Source organism: Lepisma saccharinum, assembly GCF_977018435.1.
Source record: "Lepisma saccharinum chromosome 12 unlocalized genomic scaffold, izLepSacc3.1 SUPER_12_unloc_1, whole genome shotgun sequence".
NCBI lineage: Eukaryota > Metazoa > Arthropoda > Insecta > Zygentoma > Lepismatidae > Lepisma > Lepisma saccharinum.
Genome location: NW_028142891.1, coordinates 16,884,372 through 16,910,828, shown reverse-complemented (window position 1 = coordinate 16,910,828; position 26,457 = coordinate 16,884,372). Strand labels below are relative to the sequence as shown.

The window sequence follows — 26,457 nt, the reverse complement described above, 5'->3', positions numbered from 1 at the left end:
AGAAACGTGTGTAAGTTCAAATGAAGAATTACACAAGAAGTTGCAAAGAAAGCATGCGAAATTATGACTGTAAAATATCAGACATTCTTAGTACCAAGATCTTCATAAGAAACAAATAAATGAAATTAAAGGTTCTTTGTAAGGTGCAAAAGACGATATATTTAGATAAACTCAAATGTGGATTTGATGATTGTTGTTCGCAAGTTGAAACATTCGATTCTAAGCTTTCACAGTGTTTCGAAATTGTTAATCAGTACGAATTTGAAACAGCTTGCATTGCATGTTGATGTCATTGAGAATAATATGCAGAAACCAGTTAATGTAAATTATGGTGGTGCTGATTGTAATGTTATAGGTACTTCTCATAACAAATATTCTAATACGAACACTCAAGTTCATGGTATTGATAATGTTGCAAATCGCCAATCGAGAAGATTAAATGTAAGGCGTGATTCTGGAACTGGTCATAAGCATGATTCTGGTTTGAGTGATTCAGATGGAAGTTCTATTAACTCTACGGATACTACTAAAGTAAAGACGTTTTATGTAAGGAAACCGCATCTTAAACATGTAAGTTGGAAGCAAAATTGCAAACAATCTAGTTTACATAATGCTAGAAAGTAAAGTAAATTCTAATTGCTATTGTATGAATAGATCTAGTTGTATTTTAAACGAACACAGAGTACAAACTGAGAATAACATTGATGTTTCCTCGAATAACGCATTTCCTGAAACAACATCAAATATGTTAGGTAGGCTAGAGGACTTCCGCAGTTATGGACGATAATGTAATTTGAATTACACAAACTACCCTTGCACTTGTTGTTCCGGTTCTACTAATTATACTCAAATTCATCCAGACAGGTCTGATAACACAGCTTCAAGAATGAATAATACACAGAGACCATTTAATTCTCATAATGATAACGATGAGTCTAGAAGGAAACTGTTTAATCGTTCTTACCATTGCACATATTTTTCTGGTAATCAACAGTCACCAAACATTCATGATAGTGCATTTGTGAATGGAATAGAAAATTGTAATGGTGCACATAATTTTCAAGAAGATTGTAATGCAAGACCGGACTTTGATTCTTTGTCCTTGTACATGAGGAAAGATAGACATTTGAAGTTAAATAAATTGTCTTTATTACCAAATTTCTCAGGTCGAATTGAAACGCAATCTGCAAGATAATACTTGGAACAATTAAACTGATGGATCTGATGGAAGTGCCTGCTGATAAACGATTGCAGAGCATTCAGAATTGTTTTACAAATAGAGCAGCTTATTGGTTTAGAACACACAAAAGATATTTCTTTTGTTATTCTGATTTTGAAAACAAATTTATTCAACAGTTTGCTTCGCCTGAAATGTTACAGTCACAGTTAGCTGTTTTAAGTAATCACAAATATGACCAAAATGCGCATGGAAGTTTAGAAACCTTTGCATTAAAAACACATTCCACATATTGTAATTTAGTGAACAATCCGGATGATGTTGATGTTATACAGTTGATAATGAGCCAGTTGCCTGATAATGTTGCTAACAATATCGCTTGTCATAGTGTTCAGACGATGGATTAGCTTACAAATATGCTTCGTAAGTTAGATGTTATTAGAACTAGTAGGAAAGGACTTATTTATATACCTGAAGATTTAGATTGCGACAAGTCTAACAAAGGTCTTAAGAAGAATGAACATCAAAGATTAAATGTACGACAAGTAAATATTGGACAAACAAGAAGTACTAGTACTTCTTCTAGTCAAACTCTGCCTTCTGATAATTTGGGTGCCTCTGTTGGAAATAGTTCAGACAATGTAAACCAATCTATGAGTTCAAGATATAATGCAAGTAATGCTACTAATTTTGGAAATTTCCGACGAAATAGGAATCAGATGTTTCCTAGGAATTTTTACAATACTGGCAGGTTTTACCGTAATAATAATAGAAATATCCCGAATGAGAATTCCAGACAAGATAATGGTCTTAATTTTAGGCAGCCTAACTACAAATTTTCTAGGAATGGTTACTTTAATAGTAACAGATCTTTGGTTCCTTCTGTTTACGAAAACTGTCCACCACAAAATCGAGATGTGCCAGTGGTGAGTGATACAATGAGGAATCAGCCCAGCAATATGCAAAGTAATATAATGACGAGTACATCTAATACTGGTGTAAATCCTAATTTGACTCAAAATCCAACTTCTGGTGTTCAGTCTTTACAATTTAATGATGCTAGGCAACAGCAGTTGGAAAGGCAGTCTACTTTAAATTAAAGTGGCAGTCGGAAGAGCCTCTTTCCCTCTGCACTACCTACAAGAGGCACAAGGAAGAGTCAAATGATTTATTTAATGTTTGTGATGCTATGCAATTTTCGAATGAAAATGCATTAAGTAACTTGCAAATTAATTTTTTGTTAGAATGGTTTGAGGAAGAACCTGACTGGGTTATTAACGATGACGATATTCCTGTACCTTTAACAAAAGTTCCAATTGTACATGGAATTATATGTCAATTGCCTATCATTTGTATAATAGATTGTGGTAGCCAATCAAATGTTATGAATTATGAGGTTTGGTGTAAGATATCATCATGTATTGGTAATTTTACGTTGGACAAGGTGGATGACATTAGATTATGTGGATTTGCTGGAAATAAAAAGTGCAAAATTGTCGGTTGTAAGACGATAAATATTCAGATTGACAGCGAATATTTTCCAATGGAATTTTTCATTTTAAAAGAACTTAATGCAGATATTATTTTAGGTGTTCCTTTCTTACGAAGGTACAAAGCCATTGTGGATTTTAGGAATCAGAATATAAGTTTAATAACTTCATCAGGAAGGTAGGTTTGTACAACATTAAATAATAAGGATTCTAGTTCGATAAATATTGAATCTGATAAATGTGTGGAATATGATACTAAGATGACGGAAAATGAATTCCAATCTTGTGGAGTGTTAAACTTTGAACGTATGTTAGATGTTGAAGCAAATGATATGCCTTCTCAGAAGAATATTTAAGTAGAGTGTTTGAAGATGAAGATGATCATGAATTTAGTTTGGACGAGGAGGATAATAGTGAAATGGAAGATGCTAGTGATAACAATGATGAATCTGGTGTTAGTGATAGTTCAGCATTATATGAAGATAGTTCAGAATTTTATGGATAGAGTTCAGTATTGCATGATGATTCCTCTCCTGTGGAGAGCCTTTCTGAACTTGAGTCAATTGCATATGACGACGCTGATGATCAGACCAAACAACTGATCATTATTTTTTCGTTATTTACATGATTGATTTGATTTGATTTTAAAATTTTTGGGTGCGTCAGCACTAAGGCTATTTTGCACCGTCTTACTATACGGGGTCCAGTCCCTTACCGTTACACGTAACAACTCTGACGTTGCGTAATTAAAATCATAAAAGATTAAAATGTTCTGACTGTTGTTAAAAGCCGAGGCTGCAAAGAACACTCAGCACAAATAAGGACAAAACACAGGACAACACAAACAAAATTATACTGGCCATGGGGCCAGTCGCCAGAGCCTCGTTAGTCTTTAGTCCAGGGTGCACTACGTGGAAGTGAGGTTGACTTTTGGGCGCCTATGTGGAAGGTACGCCTTACACCCCGTTATTTACATGATAAACTGTTCTGTATGTGTATACTTATACTTATACTGAAATGAATACAATTTGTGAATGGGTTACTTATGGTATCTATTGTAATTGTAGTTGTATTATAATTCTGTAATTTTGTAATTACTACTCACTATTATTATTATTATGATGTACGCCTTCTGTCATTGGAGAATACCTCTGTCGAAGGTAATAATAAATAAATAAATAGTTTATCCCAATTCTTGATTGATTTTCTTCAAATACCACACCGATTGCCTAAGGAGTGTTCTCCTTTGCACTGTATTTTTATGGCTTGTTTCAAACTATATATATATATATATATATATATATATATATATATATATATATATATATATATATAGCAACTGTATGTAATATAGCTTTCGATATTCAGTATACGCATACTTACATCAATCTAGTATTTTATACAGGGTATTTCTAATGTTCGTTTCCAAAGCGTAGGAGGTGATTCTACAAGTGAAAATAAACACAGAAGTGCATGTGACGAAATGCCGAAAACGGCACCCATTCGGATTTATTGAAGTGGGAAAAAGTGCGAAAGTTATGTTTACAAGGAAATAGTGACACAGCGGCCAACCATATGACTGCGGCAAAAGGTGTTCCACAATCAAATGCGGCATGCTCTATTAAAAAAAGCACATGGCAGATGTGTGAAGTTGATGCGCAAAGGATTCCCCAAGGGGTCTGTTGAAGTCATGGAGGTAGGGAAGGATTTAGCGAGATGTGTTATCCACGGAAAGTGATATGTGGAGACTGACAACCAAGAAGAAAGCGAATATCCGCAGTGGGCATCACCATTACGTAGAAAAACAAAGATGGTGGTGGCTGCGCTAGGTTGCATATGTGTCATGTGTGCAGAGTGGAGGTGCCGAGGGATCCATATCACAGACGATTTTCAAACTGTCTGCCATTAAATTCCACACAGAAATGACAACGCCGAATCAACGATTGTCTAGTGCGAGGAAACAACCCCGCGGTGTCGTCTGCAATCGTCGCTGCGGTGACATTAATGCGTGCAACGAAGTCCTCGTCTGACACGACAGGTGTTTCGTATACGAGGCGTTTCATCTGATTCCCTTAGAAAGAAGTCCAGGGGAGTGATGTCCGGCGATCTTGCTGGCCACGGCACATGATCACCACTACCAATACACCGATTGTGGAACAAGCCATTGAGGAAGTCACGCACATTTTGGTTGAAATGTGGTGTTGCACCATCGTGTTGGAACCATAGTTCTTGCCTCCAACAGTTCAGGCAAAACATCACGAAGAAATGCATGATATGTGCCACCACACAGGCGAACACAACTACACTTTACGAATGATTTTGTTCGCTCGCAAGTATGTCATAATGTAAATACATGAACTCATATGTTATAATACAGCAGATGGGGAGTAAAACTTGATAACCCACAAAAGTATGAAATCGAGAAAAACACAGGTCATTACGTTGTGGCTTGTGTGTTTCTGTCTATCAGCGGCTAATGACGGAACTTCATTCACTAGACAATTGTTGGACAATCAATTTTGAACGGAGTGTGGGTTATCAAGTTTACTGCAGAGCTGCTAAATGCCATATAGTAATCTACGAGGACTTTTCAGACACTCTGTAGATCATACAGGCACGATTTCACAATAATATTTCCATGATAATGCTCTACAACTGGTATAATTGTGTAATTCGTTATTGGGGCATTCCTGCGTTATGTGTGGTACATTTCACACATAAAATGTGAAGTTTTAGACATGGTATTGGATTAAAATATTCACAATGAACTGATTCCATAGAATTAGCAAGTATTTTGAGATGTCAAGGAAAGAAAAACTTGAGGATGATGCCCGAATGCATGAGTGACGCTTGAAAAATCAGGCAAAGTTTGACTTCATTTGTCTGCAAAGCATATAGGCTTATGTAGATGCTGGTATTTTATGTTGGTGAAATATGCAAATTATATGCATTCACAAACATTTAAATGTTAATGTAATTAAAATCAATAATAATTAGCAGATTGATTCATTTTGTTATTTACATGAAGTAGAACTTTTCTCGGACAGTCTTTGATCTAATTTCACAATAATATTTTCATGATAATGCTCCACCATTAGAATAATTGTGCCATTCGCTATTATTGTCAATGTACCGTCGATCCAATACCAAAACCACGAATGTGCAAATTTTGACTTTTTCACCTAGAGCCGTTTCTCACTACTTTTTGCTGACACATTCCTATGCTAACTTACAAGCATGTTTTTCTATGGGGACTGAATATGAAAATGCTTTTGCCGGACCCTGTGGCTGAGTGGTTATCACATCGCGCTACGACGCCAATGGTCCCGGGTTCGAATCCCGCTCGAACTTGGTTGTTTGTGAATGTCCATTCATCAATTTCATCATTTCATCACTCATCCCCATCTTCGCAAATTAGCCACGAGGCACAAAACGCGAAGTAAAATAAACTTAATCAATCAATCAATGAAAATGCTTTTATATCAAAGTCATATTTAGCACATGCTTGGTTTTGGCATTGGTGCAACGATATTCAAGGCGTATTGCAGGCAACATTACATTTTCTGTGTCTTTGTTTTCAGGACATGAAGGCCATATTACTTCTCTGCAGCGTGCTCGTGGCCGCTGCCTGGGGCGCCGGGGAGAACCTGGAGGGTTTCTACGACGACGAGAACGACAGTCTGCGAGCGGCCATCGACGCCGTGTCCCGTCGGCAGAGGGACCTCGCGAGCGCACGCCCCTACGGCAACGCCCTGGGCAGCAGCCTCGGGCGCTACAGGTACCCAGTCTCCAAGAAGCAGGTCCCCGTGCTGAGCGAGGACGGTCTGGCCTTCCTGCCCGAGGACGGACAGCCGGAGAACATCGGCTACGGGTACCAGCGGTCGGCGATACCGGAACCTCCGAGAATCGCCGACCGTTCCGGCGTGACGGCGCTCGAGAGGGCGCTGCTGGAGTACCTGAAGGAGGCCGAGCAAGAAAACGGAGAAGAGGAGGAAGAAGAGCCGATGGATCTGATCCCGTTCGAGGAGAAGCGGCGGTCGGCCTTCCGAGAGATGAGCGAATTCCCCCAAGGGAAGCTGGAGGCCCGCAAGAGGATGCCTTCGTCGTTCAGAGAGCGGCTGAGAGGCGACCCTGGACGGTTCGGAGACGATTTGGAGGAAGGCGAAGCGAGGAAACGATTCATGACGGTCATCAAGAAGATGGAGGACGACGATGGATTCGACGAGGAGGAGCTGCCCGCCTACCGAGAGAGCGAGGGAGAGAGGTACCTGGATACCCTGGCCGCGCTGTGGGAGAGATACCGGGCCAGCAACCCGGGCACAGACTTCGAAAACTTATCCCAAGAAGATGCCCAGAGGATCTTGGAATACGTGGGAGAAAACGCCGAAGTCCCGAAACCGCAAGGACCTATATATAGAAACGAACGCAAGAGGCAATACGGCACGGGATACGACCATTTCAACTCGCACTTCGGTTGGGGAGGAGCCGGAAGCAACTGGGCCAAACGGGGTCGGCTCAGCCCGGAAGATTTAGAAAGCATGTCTCCGGCAGAACTCGAAGCGCTGTACGACTCTTACGTGGAGAGCGAGAGAGGCGTGCCTGGCGTGGGAGGGTTCGACCCCAGGTTCTCCCCTAGCGACGGGAGCTCTCTCGAAGTCAGGAGGCGGGGACCTGACTCTTGGGTCCCCGTCGTCGATCGGGACGAAGATAGCAGCGAGGACTTTGACAAGAGAGTCGTTCCCGTCCGTCGAGCCGTGCTGAAGAAGTGGTACCCAGAGAGCGACTACGAAGCTCTGAACCGTGGACCCGAAGGCCTGGAGTACTTGTACAGCAAGCAGAAGAGGTTCCCGGTGACGAAACGCGCCTTCAAGAGAAGCTCCGACCACGAAAGCCTTCAGAAGCGGAAGATGCATCTGGAAAGACGAAAGAAGGACACCACAGATCCCAAAGTGGTCAAGGAATTATCCGAGATCTTCTCCGATGGCGCACACAAACATGACTTAGTTCAGAACAAGACCGAAGCACCGGAAGTGTCGAACGTCACAGCAAAGGCACAGCCGAACGCCACCTCTGCTGCCACCAGCGCAAAGCCTACCATCGGAACTGCGCCGAGCAACGCACTGGACATCAAGAAGAAGTCTATAGATTGGTCCGACTACTTTGGAATCGACAGGAGGCGAAAAAAGAGCAACACGGAGCAAGAAACCTTAGAGAAGAACGAGGTGGGCACCGATAAGGATGATTTAGACGATTGGTTCGTCAACGAATACTACAAAAACTTTGCAATGTCGACAAACGTTAAGCGGAAGAGAACCCCGGAAGGGGACCATCACGCCAGTGTGTACGAGCCGAACAGGAGTTTTTCTCAGGAGGACAGCGACGAAACTGAAGACGACGAACTCGATAGAAAGAAGAGGCGAGACGGTGGAAACGAAGAGAGCGAAGGGACCAGCAAATCAACCTTGAACAACATGGAGGAAAGGCTGAGGACCATCGAAGACCTGATCGTCGACCAGGCTCTCAAGTACACGGGCGCCCACGAAGGCATCACGGACAGGAAGGAGATAGAGGAAGTGAAGGAGAAGGTCCTGTCTGAACTAGCCGCCGCGTACAGCTTGGAGAAGATGAGGAAAGCTTTGGAGGAATTCAAGTCTAACCTGGACGACCACGAAGATGTCAACGCTCAGCAAGAAACAAAGAAATCAGAACACAAAGAAAGTCACGAGGAAGCGGACGAAAAGGAAAAGAAGGAAGAGCAGAAAGAGGAGCCGATAGAAGATAAGAAGAAGAAGGATGAAGACAGCGCCAACCAAGTCTTGAATCAGCACGAACAGCTTCTAGGAAAGACCTTCAGGGAGAACGCAGGACTAGAAGAGGCAGAGTTCGGTGAGTACCGTTATTCTCTTAGAACTATTTATTCAACAGCGTAATTGGAAAAACTGTGTATTACTTATGTGTAAATCATCAGATTGTTCCACTATTATATCGCCTGGTATTCAAGAGGTTCCTGGCTCGAGCCCCATTTGATAGTGGTTCGGATCCGACTTTAAACTGTAGGTCCATTCCCAATTAGTCTTTCTGTGCATAACGTGGACGTAAAACAATAACTCATTAACTCTTCAACTATTATAAATAAGGCTCAGAAGTTGACCTAAAAAATTTCTACAGAATGACTTTAAAATTATTTTAAAATGACCTAACATTTAAGAAAAATTACCTAAAAATAAGTTTCACGCATAAAGTGAAAATTTGTTTTTTTCAATATTTGCAAGAGAGTTGTTGAATAATTTGATAAAAAGCGTTGTTTGATGGTTTACACAACCGAAGGAAAGGGAAAAAGTGACAATGTAGTTTTCTTTATTTTTACTTCAAGATTACATACTACAAGATTTTTCTGTATAAGTGATTCATCTCTTTAGAGTGGGCCTTGCACAATACAGTAGGCGCCCAGCATCTGAAAATACAGTTGTGTTTCGCGTGCATCAGATTATAATTATTTTATGTTGACTAATTTTATTTTAAAACCACAGATTAAATCGGTAATAGTAGCAAGCAACGGAACCTCAAAGTAGGCTTCACTAAGTGTGCTGGAAGAAAAATAAATTTACCACAATTGATTTTAGTTGAAATTCCATTGTTCACATTTTCGATTATGACGAACCTGTGAGGAAATTTAAATAGGTGTGTTATGGTAGCAAATGCATTTAAAATTCACGAGACAACAGGGAAGTAGCCAAAATGAACCTAAAAAATATTTAATGTGCAACAAAAACTAAAAAAAAACATATTGAAAAATGACCTAAACACCAAAAAAGAACACAAAGTGGAAAAAATAAATAAAATGAACTGCTATGAGGTTTAGCATTGCCTTGAAAGTTAAGAACATAGATAACTTTTCATCAACTTACGATCCCCAATTATAATTCAACCACAGTGTAAAATATGTTTGATGGACAACAAAAGTTGCAAGAGGCGCATTTCGATGCTTCCACGAGGTTCTTAATCCTTTATTTAAACTCAAAATTTTATTTAACCACACAATCATAAATCACAATCTTCCTTCATATTTATTAACTACCTGATTACCCGGCGTTGCCCAGCGATTTATTTATCCCAATCTTCTATTAGCCAGGAAAATAATGAATTAACTATAGTGTAGAATGTAACTAATTTTAAATGTGATCTTGAATGTCACCAATTAGCTTAGCATCTCCGAAAACTATGGATTCGACACTAATCTAGGTCATTTGTGGCATTTAATTTTTCACCCCTTCTCACCCTCCATGCCGATAGGTGATGAACTTGAAGTTGAACCGCATTGGGAGTGTCACGAGAACTATGGATTCCACACGTTTTCGCAACACAAAATCATATCAGCCTGAATGTTAGACAACCCGAGAAACACTATCGTTGTGCGGAATTGCATAGAGTCACGGATGTCTGTTTCTGCGGAATTTAATATCGGTCGTTTTGGATTATTTTTACGTCACCCCTTCCCACCCCACCCCTATGGGTGCCAGGGGTGTCTTACCCCCAAAATATTATTTCCAGATTGCAAGGTCTACGTGTACCAGGTTCGGTTGAAATTGCTCTAGGTGTTCGAGAGTTAGGCCGGAACAAACAAACATACACACCCACACACATCCATCCATTTTTATATATAGAGAGAAGAGATAATATCGAAAATAATTTATCACAACAGAAGGCTTGAATAGCTGAAATATGTAAAAGTCGGGATAAAAGTAACACCTTTTTCACATTCTGTACAGTCGACATTCGTGGCGGAGTGGTTAGCACAGTTCGAATCCCGGCCTGGACATGGGTGTCACTTCATCAATTTCATCAACAGACAAAAATAGAAATACGCAAGCAGGACGGACATGGAAAGAGAGAGAGAGAGAGGGAGAGAGAGAGGGAGAAGTAAACCAGCAATAGAGAGAGAGGGGGAAGGAAGGAAGATAAACAGAAATAAAGAGGCGAAAGAAGAGAAAAGAAATAAATAAACAAGCGAGCGAGAGAGGAAGAAAGTGGAGAAAAGAACAGTAATAAAGAAACAAAGAGATAGAAGGATGCAGAAATAAAGACGTGAGAGACAAAAAGAAAAAGAAAGAAGCAAGAGAGAAAGAAAGCGAGACAAAAGAGGAAAAATGAAAATAAACGAAATGAAGAAGCAAGACAGAGAGAGGGAGAGAGAGAATTGAAAAGCAAGAGAGAGATAAAAGATTAAGAACGAAATAAAGAAGCAAGGGAGACTGAGGGAAGAAACGAGGGAGAAAGAGAAAATAACAGAAATCAAGAAGCGAAGAGGGAAACCAAAAGAAAAATCAAGAAGCAAATGAGGGAAAGAGAAGGAGACATTAAAATCAACAGAGAGAGAGAGATATGGGAACAGAAAATAAGAAGGAAATAACAGATAAAGAAAAACAGGGGGAGAAAAGAAAAACGACAGGAATTAAGAAGCAAAGAGGGAAATGAAAGAGAAGTATAGAAGCAAGAGAAAGAGAGAGAAAAGAGGAAGAGAGGAAAAGGAATAGACGGAAAGAAGGAGAAGGGAGATGGAAAGAGAAAGAAAAAGTACAGAAATAAGGAAAAGCGGAAATTGAATAGGGATAAAGAAGCAAGAGAGGGAGGAGGAAAATGGACATTAATAAAGATACGAAAGAGAAAATAGGTAGAAAGGAAAATAAGAGTAATAAAGAAGCGAAGGAGGGAGAATGAAAGGGAGAAAATAGCTGAAAGGGGAGGGGGTAGACAGAAGAAGAAACGATCAAGTTGAGCGAAAGTAGGCATGAACAAAGAAACCCAAGGCAAGCTTCGAAGTATGCAATATGTCCTTATTCCATGGAGGGGGTCACCGATCTTCCTGGACCCGCCTTGCGGCCCCAATGGTTTAGTATGCTTTTGATTCGCTCCTCAATATTATAGATCATAAAAGTGAAACGCACTGAAAAAGCAAATACTCAAGGGATGGATATGTTCCATCAATGTATATAATACGAGGGTCACTATTTATATTTTGAGCCTAACAATGAAAAAACAGGAATTTGGCATTGAAAACTGCTTTATTGTTTTTCGAAGTATTCTCCTTTATGGTCAATACACTTTTGCATTCGTTCAAACCATTTGTCAAAGCAGTTTTTCCAATCTTGAGACACCTCCATAATATGGTTTTTGAACGCATCAACGGTGTCTTCCGCCGACGAAAATCGTTGTCCACGCAATTTATTCTTGACATTCGGGAACAAGAAGAAGTCATTGGGTGCCAAATCAGAACTGTACGGCGGATGACCCATCAATTCGATTTTTTGACTGTTCATAAAGTCGGTTGTTAGACGAGATGTGTGACAGCTGGCATTGTCTTGATGAAGAATGATCCGACGGCGTTTGTTTGTTTTCCGTATTTGACCGAAGACCTCTGGCAAACAAATTGTTGTGTACCATTCAGAGTTGACCGTTCTACGTTCCTCTAAAGGCACAGTTGCCACATGACCAGTTTTCCCGAAAAAACAGGCGACCATTTGTTTCGATGTGCTTCGAGCGTGAACAACTTTTGTTGGATTGGGTTCATCTTGAAACACCCATACAGTCGACTGCTGTTTACGTTCCGGCTCATATGCATATATCCATGATTCGTCACCTGTTACAATCTTATGTACGTCTTTTGAAGCACCACGATTGTATTTATTGAGCATTTGTTTGCACCAATTGACGTGAGCGTCTTTTTGAGTTTTTGTCAAATTGTGTGGGATCCAACGAGAACATACCTTTCTCACAGCTAAATGAGCATGTAATATGTTATATATGCTGGTGGAACTAATGCATATGGTTGCCTCAATCTCACAGTATGTCACATGACGATCTTGCAGTATTAGGTTTTGCACAGCATCAATGTTTTCTTGAACAACAACTGATTTTGGACGACCTTCGCGAATCTCGTCAGTGAGCAAATGGTGGCCACGATTAAATTCGTTATACCAGCGTTTCACAGTGGCAAAGGATGGGGCTTCATCGCCAAATGTGGAAGTAAGTTGATCGATGCACTCTTGTCTTGATAATCCACGTCGAAAATCTTAAAAAATCATCGCACGAAAATGTTCACGAGTAAATTCAATTTTTTTGTTGTCGCGCAATCTCCAAGGCAACATAAACAACACAAATCAAGCTATTGACAAAACATTTGAAGTACGTTATGGTCAATAATGCCAGACGATTCCGTGCAAACGTCAAATCGCGCCTAACTTCAATCAGTGTTGCCAAGGCTCAAAATATAAGTAGTGACCCTCGTAAGCCTGTCAGTATTCAATGGTGTGCAGGATGTCCAGAAAGAACACCGGGATTTTAAACACAAGTAATCGTGAAGCGACAACAAGCAAGATTTACTTCACGCATTCCTCGCCAGAAAGCAGCAACGTCACACAGCTGTACAGGCTAACTGTTCACAGCAGCCGCGCAACCGATTCCCAGTAAAATGTATAGCCAGAAGAGGTCACATTCCTTGGCTACTGCGAAGTCACGATTTCACGCCAATGGATTTCTTTCTTGGGGATACATAACAGACACTGTGTATCAACAAAAAATCCAGTCACTTGAACAATAACCACAACCATAGATGATATCCCTGCAGATATGCTTACCTGAGTATGGACTTAAGTGGAGCAGAGGAGGAGGGTTGCCACTATGCTATCCTAGGGTAAGCTTAGTGACCACTAGTCCAGAGGGGACACACAAAAATGAGACGCTGAAAGGGCAGAAGTGAGAGGAACCATCGATTATTAAAATTTTTACATTGTGACAATAGCGAAATACAACATGTACGTACATTATTTCATGAAAGAACTATTGCAAATACTACATCTATACAATAAAGCAAAATTGGATGGAGGGAAATACAGAAGTCTCGAGAATTTGACGCAACAATGCCTTTGTTTTTCGTTTTCTGCAGTTTTTGTGTTGACGCTTTGGCGCAACAATATAATTTTCTATTTCTATTCCAACTTACGAGTACTTAAGCAATTACTCATATTTCACGATCTCCATAAGAATATAGTGAAATTTAATTGTTTGCTTTGCAATAACGTATTTCTTCACTCGGCAAATGAATACCAAAAGAAAATACAAATATAATAATAAATAAGTAGATTAGTACTAAATCTTTTGATCAATTGATTGATTGATTTGGTTTACTTTAGTTCACTTTTTGTTACTTTTGGCTAACCGGGAAGATAAGGATGAGTTTGATGAAGGGACTCCCAGGCCGAGATTCGAACCCGTAACACTAAATCGCGTCATTCCGGGAGATAACAAAGTTTGTTCAGAGACCGACAGAGTGAGATCCATTCAGAGAGGAATGTCCTATCTTTGGGACCGATCCCAACGCTAGTGCATGGAGAGCTATCTGAAAGGAATTCGCCTACGTGTTCGGTGCCAACTGACACAGCGGATACGTCATCTCTGTTTAGTGAAAGGAGAGGAACTGAGGAGGGAGAGGGATTTGCCGCCTACAACTACTGCACAAAGCAAGCGTAGGTTTTTGTGCGTCGAGAAAAATATCTCCAAGGATACCGTCTTGCTCATCGGCTTAGGATTGATGACATAAGACCTGCTCTTGAATGTCTTTCCAATTTAGCCGTGGAATGAGGCATTGTTATGTCACAAATGTCAAGGATCATCCAGTGTAGTTTCCGGTTGTATCTTATGTTCTATTCAGTGCAGGATCTATGAACCGAAAAACAGGGGGGCCTTTAGGGGGCGTTACCATGCTCTTTACGTACTCAGATATGTCTACTTCAAACAATAAATGTAGTAATTTGTCCAGCACCGCAGAGCAGAGAAGATCACTTCAGTATTGTAAAGTGAAAGGTTACATCATGTACAGATAAAATCGACAAGTTTTTTTTGTAAGTATTACGAGAACACGAACATGATTTATTATTTTGTGACTCACCGCAGTTATTTTCCAATGCTAAGAATTATTTTGTCTTTTAATGCAGCACAATATATATATTTATAAGTTGCCCCTCCCCCACTCTTTGCCGCCTTTTATCACACACACACACACACTTCTGGAAATATTTCATTTAACTTTTGTTATTTAGCATCTCCTTTATTCAACCTTTGGCTAATCGCGACGATGATAGGATGAAATCGATGAAGGAACACTTAGAAAGAACACGTACGCCCAGGCCGGGGTTCAAACTCGGAACCCCTGGCGTCGTAGTGAGCTGAGATAACGACTTTGGCCTCGGAGGTCAGTCTACTTCTGGAGAGATGGGAATTCTACTTCTCATAGAAAGGTTTTGCAAAATTATGTACAGATGAAACTTATACGAGCATTTAAAGCAATTTAATCATATTTAAAGTGCTGTTATCTCCCATATTAGAATTAGTATTTAAGGATGCTCACTAATTTCATCATACCACTATAAATCCTCATCTTCGCAATTAGCCAAAAGCGGCAGAAAAGCGAAGTAAAATAAACGAAACCAATTACTGAATCGCTTCCCTTTGTTGCAGCCGAATGCCAGGAACAGGAGAGAAGAATCGTGAACACGTGCAAGTCGTTGCTGTCCATGGCGGGGGAATTCCACACCAGCTTCATAGAGCCATGTTTGGAGCACGGGCTCTGCCACGCATGCGTAAGTATGGAGCAAAACCTTCGGTAGGCTCACACATCAAATCATTCGTTAACTTTGAAACTGGTGTCAATTTTCCATTCATTTATTTCTAGGGCTAAGCCCTTTGATCCGATACCGGCGCTTGAAAATTGCAATAATTGAAATTTGTCAATATATAATTTTGTATGAGTGTGTAAGTATTCCGCCCTATATCAATTTACCAAGCGTTTGCTTTAAAATATTTAAGAATTACATCAGGTTATCACAAAATTCAGTGTTTTTACACAAAACTGGTGCATAATTAAAATAAACTTGGAATTTTCCATAATTTCCAGGATTCTCCGCGAAAGTGTCGCACGGCATTTGTTAGGACCCCATGAAAGACCAAAACGCCAGAAAAATTTTGGCAATTAATTCCAAGCGATAGTTTCGATACCGGTTTGGAAACACTGCCTGTGGGCCTGTATCGGGTGGCCACAATAAAACTAAAATTACCCTACTCACGGCTACTGGTTCATTATGTAACATGAACTCTCTAACCGTAAATAAATAAATACTGTATTTTCCCAATTGAAGGTCCTGCTGTCCATCCTTGCATATATGCAACCAACACGAGCCATTCGTTAAATGGGTTGCATAACTAACAGTTAACAAACTGATGGATTAGAACTACGGACCTGATTGCATGTCCATATGCAAATGCTAAGTAATTAATTTTAATCTTCCGGCACTCGCGCTGTTGTAAAAAGCACAACAATGTATCATTTTTAAAAGTAAAATGAAAAGCTTGGTCACCAACAATGGATTGCACCAACGTATTCGTTTGTTGGTCCTTCCTTATAGTTACTGCTAAATATGTGGTTTTATTAGTCACTCGTTTAGTTGCAACAGAAGAATGAAGCAGTGAATGTGTCTCTGTTGTACTGTGTCCTATATGAATACTGATGTTCAGTAGAAATTATAAATATTTGGCCTAAAATTTGTCTGAAAGTTTAAAGGAAAATTTCATTGTTTCCGCTGTTTCTTTTATTTAATGATTAATAGAATTGATTATTCATAGAATTTCTGTCTAAATAGCATAAATATGTATAGATAATGTTCAGTGGCCGCGGTGGCTCAGTGTCGACCTCCGTGGCGGAGTGGTTAGCAGAGCGCGCTACAACGCAAGGGGTTCCGGATTCGAGTCCCGGGTAAGACATGGGTATTTGTGTTTGTCCAGATGATAAGAAAACTGAAAAAATTGAAAAAGTGTAAAATGAGAAAATGTGTGAATGGTGGGGGATACCTCCGAGTAGGACGTATTTCCTTTTTTCAAAAAAAAAAAGTCGGTAACGCGTCTGACTACCATGCTAAAGGTTCCGGGTTCGATCCCCGGCCGGCTCAAATCCGGGAACTTTTCTAACGTTGGAAGCGGCCCCGGCGCGCACCCAGCGTCGAATGACATGGGTGCCTGGGGGAAACCCTGGAGGGTAAAGACGGTCAGGGGCGTGATGCTGATCACATCACTCCCACTCACGACCGGATCAAGAAAGTGTGGAGCGTTACCCCCACACCCCTATACGCCTTCATGGCGTGGTGCTATGGGAGCACTTTACGTTTTTTTACCTTAATGTTCAGTAGAGATTAGAAATATCTAAAACTTGTCTGAGAGTTCTTAGAATATATTTTCTTTCACCTTTTTATTATATTCAATGATTACTAGTATTCATGATTGATAGAATTAGTGTAAAAAGTATTAATAAATATTAAGAAAATTTGAAAAACTACTTTATTGCAGAATTGAAAATGTATGACTGAAAATAGAGAGTGTTGTAAAAAATACAACGTGCGAGCGAGCACTCATGTGACAGAAATAAGCTCAAGTGCCGGAAGGACGTTCTGTTGACAAATGCATATTGCTTATGCAAGTGCATATATGAATCATACGAGGTGTAAACTTGTTGCATATTTCAGATTCAACAATCAACAGTGACTGTAACATGGAACATTAACTTTTGCACGTAATTTAGATTCTAAGAAAACCCTAACTTATATGCAAAAAGGATTATTGAACACCGAGAAAACTTGAACAAATTTCCATTGCTCGTTCATCTCAATGACGGCGTGCGGCGAGAAATGCAATATGCCTCCAACGAATAAAGCTGACGAAATTAACTCGACTTGCCACGACGGTAGGTTTTCGTAGTTAACTTAACGATGGACAGAGTAACGGCGTTATTCTTGGAGCTGTTTGTAAAACCTCTGCACCGATCACAATGTAAACAAGTAAAGAGTGGGATATTTAAAAATAGAACTTCAGGTGCGAAGTAGGATGTAATTGTTTTAAAGTGTCTTGCACAATGATTTTTCAGTGGTTCCTTAGTTAAGACATACTTCATTTATTTATTTCCATATTCTCTAGGGACAAGAAAAGATCTCTCATCTCCTTGTTTTGTAAATGAAAGTGGAGATAAAACAGATTGCGCTGAAACCTGGTACAGTGGGATCCATGAGTATTACCTTGCAAATTGTCCATCACCATGTTCGTGCACTTTATTTGACCAAAAAAGAGCTTCAAGAATTAAAATAAAACTCAAAACAAGCTGTTGACAACTTCTACACCAGTATACATAAAAATCCATCGCTTAAAAACACATAGGATGTAAGAGAAAAATTAATGAAAATAGTCATGGACAATTTGCACAGTAATACTCATGGATCCCACTGTACAGAGGCTATGGAGAGCATGGGGAAGCGAATGCAGATGAAAAACAAATAGTTCTGAAGGAAATAGGAAGTTATTTATTTTATTAAGAAGACAATGCACCCAACGCACAGACAGAAAATACAATAGTTCAATTTTTCACCACCAGGTTGAAATGTGGCGCTGAAGTAACAACAACCAGTAATTTGAGTTTATGTCGGTATAGCAGTGTTCAATACTCCCTGTCAGCACGAAGCCTTCCCCGAGATGATGTTCACTGAGCACCAGATTTCAGCACCACTGGTTGGTGAAAATTTGAACTACTGTATTTCGTCAGCATTCACTTCCCCGTGGGCTTCATAGCCTCTATACCAAGTTTCAGTGAAATCTGATGGTTCGAACGGGCTACAGAGGGCTCTTGATAGAAGTTTAATTGCGGCCATATTATTCACCTGATTCCTTATATTGTGAATGTTTTGCAGTCTGGTAGAGTACTGCATTGGACCACTTTCGCTCGCTCAAACTCGCTCGAATCTCCCACGCTCGAGCATGATTAGCTCCAATATATAGAACATAAAATATCATTCGATTGTGACAATAATCGTGTGTAAAACTCGTGTTGGTAGTTTCAGTCGACAATCATCTATTTCATTTTTATATACTGGGTGGCCAGAATTAAAGTTACCCAACTCAGAGCCCTCTGCGTAGCGTTCCAACCTGAACGCGGGGATCTTAAATAGGGATGTAACTTGCCCCTCCCGATTAATACTTGTTGATGGTAGAGACGCTACGTCTGTAGCTTGTTTGAGGCATTGTGGACTCTGAAATTTGGTGAATGCACTATGCAGACCATGGGGAAGGATGGCGATAAGGAAAAAAATAGTTCAATTTTCCGCCACCAGGTTGAAATGTAGCGCTGTACTTCCATGATGGTGTAATAATTATGTAAACTGCTCCAATTGGTTATGGATTTGCCTTTACCTTGCAATCTTGCAATAAAGGAGAGATTATTTTCTCGCAACTTCCTGCCACTAGCAAATGTCTCTCTAATTAATAACTCAGCTGAATCACTTAACGTGATTATTTGTACAACCCATCATGGAAGTACAGCGCCACATTTCAACCTGGTGGCGGAAAATTGAACTATTTTTATCGCCATTCTCTTCCCCATGGTCTGCATAGTGGGTGGATTCACCAAATTTCAGAGATCTACGATGCCTCAAACAGGATACAGAGGGCTCTGAGTTGGGTAACGTTACTTCTGGCCACTCGGTATCACTTTATTGGTAAGATAGACTAAATTACACTTTAACATAGAGATGATGACTATGTTCACCTAATTTTCAATTGCACTGGGTCTTTCACTGCACGAAGCATATTTGAAGGCCAACTAGCACAGACAAATTACGGTTGTACAGTGGAATCCATGAGTATTACCGTGCAAATTGTCCACCGCCATGTTCGTGCACTTTAGTTGACCCAATAAGAGCTTCAAGAATTAAAAGAAAACTAAAAAAAAAAACAGTTGACAACTTCTGCACCAGCACACATAAAAACCCATCGCTTAAAAACACATAGGATGCGAGAGAAACATTAATGAAAATAGTCATGGACAATTTGCACGGTAATACTCATGGATCCCAATGTACACTCACCTCTTTACACAGCAAATTTGCAGAAGATACAATTGAATCAAGAGGTATATCAATATATGCTGTATAAACACACCTTATTACTAACATCGTTGACCCTGTACAGTGGGATCCATGAGTATTATCGTGCAAATTGTCCATGACTATTTTCATTACTTTTTCTCTCGCATCCTGTGTGTTTTTAAGCGATGGGTTTTTATGTGTGCTGGTGCAGAAGTTGTCATCAGCTTTATTTGAGTTTTCTTTTAATTCTTGAAGCTCTTATTGCATCAAATAAAGTACACGGACATGGTGATGGACAATTTGCACGGTACGTGAACTACTTGGCTTCGAGCTTATATATCGTTTGCCTGTTCGAGCGAAGAAACAGTCGATTCCGTAAGCCATCTAACGTCATCCGTGCAAACTATTAGACGATCGAGCAAAAAAAAAAAAAAAAAAAAAACTCGATGCAGCACTATACAATTTGGCCAATGCTCATGAGTTAGCATAGGATACATACTAGATTTAATGACTTATGTGTTCATGGGATACTAGGACCTTAACACCAAATATTAATTTTTCTTCATTGCTTTCCAGGCTTCCTTGACGGGCTCTAGATATCGAGCTGTGTGCGACATGGAATTCCTACGCGAAGCCAACGCCATCTGCGAGAAGAACGCCGTGTGCCAGAGAGTAGCTCAAACCATAGCGGAATATCTGATGAAACTTAGGGTGAATGAAAAAGTCCACAAGCAGGAATGCTGGCGCTACCCGTGCATGTCCGAATTCATGGCACGACGCCGATAAGAAATGTAAAAAGAGTGCCACGTCAACAAATGTTGTTTCCCTACCTGAAGAAGTGACGTAATGCTGCAAAAAATCATATTTTCCTTCTTTGTTATCTGTTAAGTAAAAAATATATATCATACATGTGAAATATTAATAACACAATAAAAATAAAACAATGTGTAGCATGGTAGTTCCACCGTGTTAGAATCGAAGGTGGTAACTGCAAAACATGTATGTTGTTGTGACATAGTAAGAATGCTGATTCCATATCCCCCCCTGGTATTGGTTTGTTACGAATCATACTTGAACGAAGAGCCATGCTCCACTTGCTGTGACCCTAAATATTTTAATGTGGTTTGTTGTTGTTTTCTAGGCTTTTTACTGGTGAAGTTTTCTTACATGTTCTGATTTGTGGTTTTAAACATTTACAATAGGGCTGGTCAACGAAAGCTATTGCAGGTGGCAGCACGATAGTTGTGTCCTCACGATTCTTATAGACATTTGTTCTCACATAAAAATACATGGGGAACTTGATGCTGAACATGCTGCTATTATATTAAATATTAACTTTAATTTAATTTAAACCTCAGAAATTATGTCATATCATCATGGATGAATAATAGTGCTGTAAAACTAGGAGCTTAAAAAGGATTATGCTCAACAACAGAAAATATATCGGAACTCCAAAAACCCTTAAAATTTGCACAACATTTGTTTACGTCACTTGTAATTTTTAAAATTTAAGCGCTCTTTTGTTGTGAGTTGGTCCGTTAAAGAATTATACATAATAATTCCGCACGACTGTACTTATGTTTTTATAGCCAGTTATTAATAACAACTGATTTTATCATGGTATCACACTTTTCGAAATGGTTAGTAAATATGTTTTAAACATACATATTTATCGGGAAGAAAAGTTATTACAAAAAACATTTAAAATTCTGTTTCATGTCTCGCAAAATCTAGGGCGTTCTTATTTACAGGAATTGTAATTTTGAAAGTGTTGTAACAAAAGAATAATAATGGACGAAAGTACGCTTAATACAAGGAAAACATACTTATTGGATAAGGCATAGTGTATGATAATAAATATTATACGCACTTAGTACAGTTTCTCCAATCGTGATTACACGTACTCGCAACCAGAGAGAAAACATAAAGCGTAATGAAGAATCTAATTTTTTGTATTATATACCCATGCTAGGGACTACCAAAATGACGTCAAGTTTAGAGCTCTTTCTGCATAAACGTACTATATTTAGTCCGTTAGAGCTACCCTGCAGTTGCGCTTAAAGATCCTTATGTTCAGAACAATGTAATTCCGAAACTCATGACAGTACATTTTTATTATGAATGCACACGAGAAACTCAAATCTTCGGCGAAAATAACGTTTCAATAGCCATTCCATCGCGCTCCACTGTAAAGCTTAGGGGAAATCAAATGACGATCGACACAACGAGCCTAGCGCCGCCACCGGAAAAGTTTGTCAATGAACAGCCCTATTGTGCATGATGCTAGGCCTACATTTATTCCAAGCATAACATTTCTTTACAATTTCAAATGCTAACTCTTTTTCATTCTGCACACACACACTATCGCCTTAATAAAGTGATGAGATATTTATATTGAAAAAGATGTCAGCATGATATATTGATCGTTTTATCTTACATTTGATATGTGAAAGAAATATTATTTTTATGAATTAGATTATTAAAATTATACCATTGAACATTATTGCTCATGGGAAAACTAAATATACGAATTTTTATACAAGAACTACCAGAAATGAGAATAAAGTCTATTCCCTGCCTAATATAAGTGTCAGAGAACAAAGCCTTCTTGTTATTCCCCAGAGGAAACCTTTCCAATATAATTCGGTTACGTCATAGCACAACCATTGATTGAACGAGTGAGCGTGAGGTCACGATCAACATTTTATACTTCCACATCACAATCAGCTTTTCCCAAGCTGTGACTGTTTACACTGTGATTACTGTTCTTTTATGACAATAATCTCCAAAGGAGTATCGTTTGTTGTTGTTCACCTTTGAAGTCTTTACAAATATTGCTGCTGGAATCACAAAAAAAAAAAACATTTTTATGAACTACTTTCTCCAACACATTTCCAAAATGCCAGTTTCAATCAGGGTTGGCAACATTTGTGTTTTATGAAAAGAAACAAACAAAACAGTTTTTGTTTTAAACGTGTTTTAAATGTTTTAAGCAGTGTTCTAATCAACCAAAAAACTATTTTAACCAAATAATTCCAACAAGACTTATATTCTAAGAATAATGATTAATAAGGAATCTGTTAATCATCCAAGGAAGACTGGGTTTCCAGTTATAAAGTAAACTCTTGACTAACTCCTAAAAATACCTAATTACGTCGCTCTTAAATCTCGCATGTAGGCTGTTCGAGAAGGTTCAACTAATCCACCGTTGCCAGTCTTCCCTCTATCCCCGTAGTAGCTACATTGTGTTCCGAAACATCGCATTTTATCGTGAATTCAACAAAATACATTGACATTAACAACAATGTGCAGTACGTTAATTACGAAACAAAAATATTCGATTATAAGAGTCTTTCAAACATTTGTAAAAAAAAACATAGCTATGTGTTTTAAACGTGACGCACAGATATTTCGGCCACTGAACAGATTTCTGTTCACAGTAAACTGACAAAGATTGAATGAAAAGACAGAGTTACCAAACACACAAATAACCATAGATTATCAAGTATCCAAGTATCAAAATGTGTTCTAAACCAGTATTAAAAAAACATATTTCGAAGATAATGTAAATAAAGCAAGTCGTGTGTTTTAAACGTTTAAAACAAGTTGTATTGAACACTTTTGTTTTAAACATGCCAACCCTGGTTTCAATTACTAACGGTGCATGTTCTCTGACATTCATTTTGTTTTGTAGTTTACAGAGAAGTCATTATCATGTATCTTCGGTTCAAAAGGTCACAGAGAAAGATGATTGTGTTAGCTCTTAAAAGCCTTGTTGTTGCTGTTTGAATTCAGTGTCTGACTGAACCCCTTTGTCTTGTACTGTAATAAAGAGAATATTCTGAAGAAATAAAATATGTTTCAAAATGTGAGACGATTCTTATACATATGTTAACCAACTTTTAAAATACGAGCATCATTCGAAAAAGGTGATTACTCAACAATACGCCCATTGTTTGCTACTGTAAGCAACAATGAATCATGCAATCAGATAAGGGCTTTATTGCTGCCTCTACACGTGAGGGACAGCGATCATAGCTTGGAGATACCTGACCTACCTAACCTACTCACGTATGCATTTAATAGGAGAAGTAAACATGTGAATAGATTAGGTAGGATACGTTTTGTTTAGTTTTGCTATTAGATGCATGCGTGAGTAGGCTAGGCACGTCAGGTTTGGTGTTGTTAGCATATACGTACATCCAAGTTGTTATAGCTGTCGTTAGCCACTTGTCAAGTGACATGTTGTAGTTCCACAGATTGACGTGTGGCGGCAGCACTGCGCTGCCTGTAGCGCTGCTCTAAAACAATGCTCTCACGAAAAGAACAAGTTGCGTTCATAGAATTCAAGTTCCACTTGGAAGAATTACTGTGAAGTCTCACAGAGATAACTCATGCAAGCTTGTGCTCACGAGGCACTTCCATATCCAACATTGGTTCATACTAGTTCACCTAAAACTGCGAAAGTTCCGACAAACACCCAGCATCGTTAAGGCGATGCTTCTTGTTGCCTACGACTAGGAGATCGTTCTTCATCACACACTGCCGAAGGGAGTTACCGTGAAAAGTGAGTGTTACAGTAACTTTCTAGAGAATCTCCTTCGTCCAGCTATTAGTTGGAAACGACCAACACTTCTGACGAGACATCCGATCGTGCTGCAACGCAACTCAAGGTACCATCACAGATAAACCTATAATACGTTTATCTGTGGTACCACGTTGCAAATTCAGTGAGGCAACTGCTGAGCGCGGGGGTTGGGAAGTACTAGAGCACAACCCTATAGTCTGGACATGAGTTCTTGCGACTATGACTTGTTTCAGAAGCTAGAAGATCCTCCACGAAGACATCGGTTCAAGACATAATGCAACCTATGGCGGTCCCTCGGAGATATTCAGAAAAAAACTATTCCGCTGACGTCATGAGAAAATTGCCAGAAAGTTGGGAACATGCGCTATACTCGACCGGAGACTATTGCGAAGGAGTACAGTAACATTTTCCTCCACGATTATATAAGTAGATAGTTATGAGTAGGGCTGGGAAGTTGAAGACCTATAAATTGCCAAAAAAAAGACCTATAAAAAGACCTAAAAATATAAAAAAAAGAACCTAAAAACGGAGAAAAGAACGTATAAATGTGATCCAAATTAATTAATAACTTCAGTTATCCTTATCTGACTTGAGATATTTGCAGGCGCGTGCTGTCTGGTCGTGTACAAGCTTCAAAACAAGAGAAATTTGCCACTTACAGCACGACTTTCCAGCCAAGTTACGGTTAAAGGACCGTACCTGCTTCAGTCGTCCAAAAATATTTTTCTCTCGTTTCAGGAATGGTTCAAATATATTTCTTTCATTTTTTATTTCTTTACTACAGAAAGGATGTTTAAGAGGTGATGATTCGAATTGAGAATGGGCAGCAAAAACGTAGTCGAAAGAAGGTGAAGTTGCAAAAAAAAAAAGGCTTTAAGACCTAAAAAAGGCTAAAAAAGGACCAATATGCCAATTTTGCCGAAAAAGGCAAAAAAGGACAAATAAAACCCACCTTTTTCTGGCCTACAATGACCCAAAATGAACATATATTATGTTGGGCCTCGTCTTCGGGCACTAGGAAAAAAAAGGATTTTTCCGAGCCCTAGTCATGAGCACGTAATCACTTTTTGTATGACCCTCGTAATTATCTTCTTCTCAGTGGCGTAACAAAATCGTCCAGGCCACAGCAACAAGAAACAAATTCGGACCCCCATGTACAGCCAACAAGAAAAGCTTTTCCTAAAAATTTAATTAATTACTGTGAATGGCTGATTGGGACTACACTTATATTGATAATACAAGTCGAATCTGTGTTTGTTAATTATCAGAAATTACAATTTATTTCCTTTTGTTGCTTCTTGTGAAAGAATAAACAGAAAACGGACTTCCCGTCTATAGTTTTCTGTGCTGCGAATGACGTTATTACTTCACTAACATGTATAGACCTTACCCTATCACTGAAAATACAGAGTTCAACAAGTCTGGCCTGAGTCATACTGCTCCGGAAGTAGTTCTTTATAAGTTTCTATTTTCAGAGAGGTCGTTCTGCTGCAGCGACAGTTACGAGAAAAGTATGAAACAAACAGAAGGCGGCGAGGAGATCAACAACACGGGAAGGTAGTTTAGAGTTATCGACCAGAAGGAACCCACATCTGAAATGAAGTTCGAAACAAGAACTGTCAAAACTACTAATAGTATCCATGCCCTCAAATCTGTCGAATTGAGTAAAACCTGTCCAAATAAATATTAAATACTGTTGCTCTTAATTAAATCTTCGGATTTATTAATCTTTTATCCACAAACACAGTTAATTGAAATGTTCTACGTGTCGAACTCTTTTTAATTTGAAATTTGTTTTGGCTCTGTCCGAATAGTACAAAGTAGATACTTGAAGTATGGTCTTGACGGAAGTGACGTCACCTAGTATAGTTCGAAAGCGCCACAAGTACGCAGCTCGCAGCACAGATGCTTGGTGACTAGGTCACGTGATATTCACACTCGTTGTTCATTTGTTTAAAATCGCGAAGATAGAAAGCCAGCAACAAGGGTTAAATATTAGTTATGGATCAGCAAGTTGTTGGTTAAAGTGCTTCTAATGTGTGGAAATGTAAGTGTAAGAACATTTGAAAATGCTTGTGATTTCTGTGGGGAAAAACAAGTGTTTAAAACGCGTGGAAAGCAACGTGATCGTATTTGGCGCTGCAGTCGAAGTGCACTCACTTCCAGTCCACGACTTCAAGACCGCACTGCAAGAGCATACTCGGAGGATGCTCGCTTGAAGTATGGTCTTGCACCTTTCGGACAAGGCCA

General features: G+C 39.3%; 1 protein-coding gene across 1 annotated transcript in view; it reads left to right on the top strand.

Annotated features, from left to right (window-relative positions):
• LOC145982205 (uncharacterized) overlaps positions 1 to 20,417 on the top strand; it is a 121,910-nt gene extending 101,493 nt beyond the window's left edge. Inside the window, exons 2-4 of the mRNA XM_083115781.1 lie at positions 6,249 to 8,553; positions 15,181 to 15,302; positions 20,196 to 20,417. Coding sequence (XP_082971907.1) covers positions 6,252 to 8,553; positions 15,181 to 15,302; positions 20,196 to 20,405 — 2,634 coding nt within the window. The 5' untranslated portion in view covers positions 6,249 to 6,251 and the 3' untranslated portion in view covers positions 20,406 to 20,417. The remainder of the gene's footprint in view (positions 1 to 6,248; positions 8,554 to 15,180; positions 15,303 to 20,195) is intronic.
• Positions 20,418 to 26,457: the final 6,040 nt, after the last annotated feature.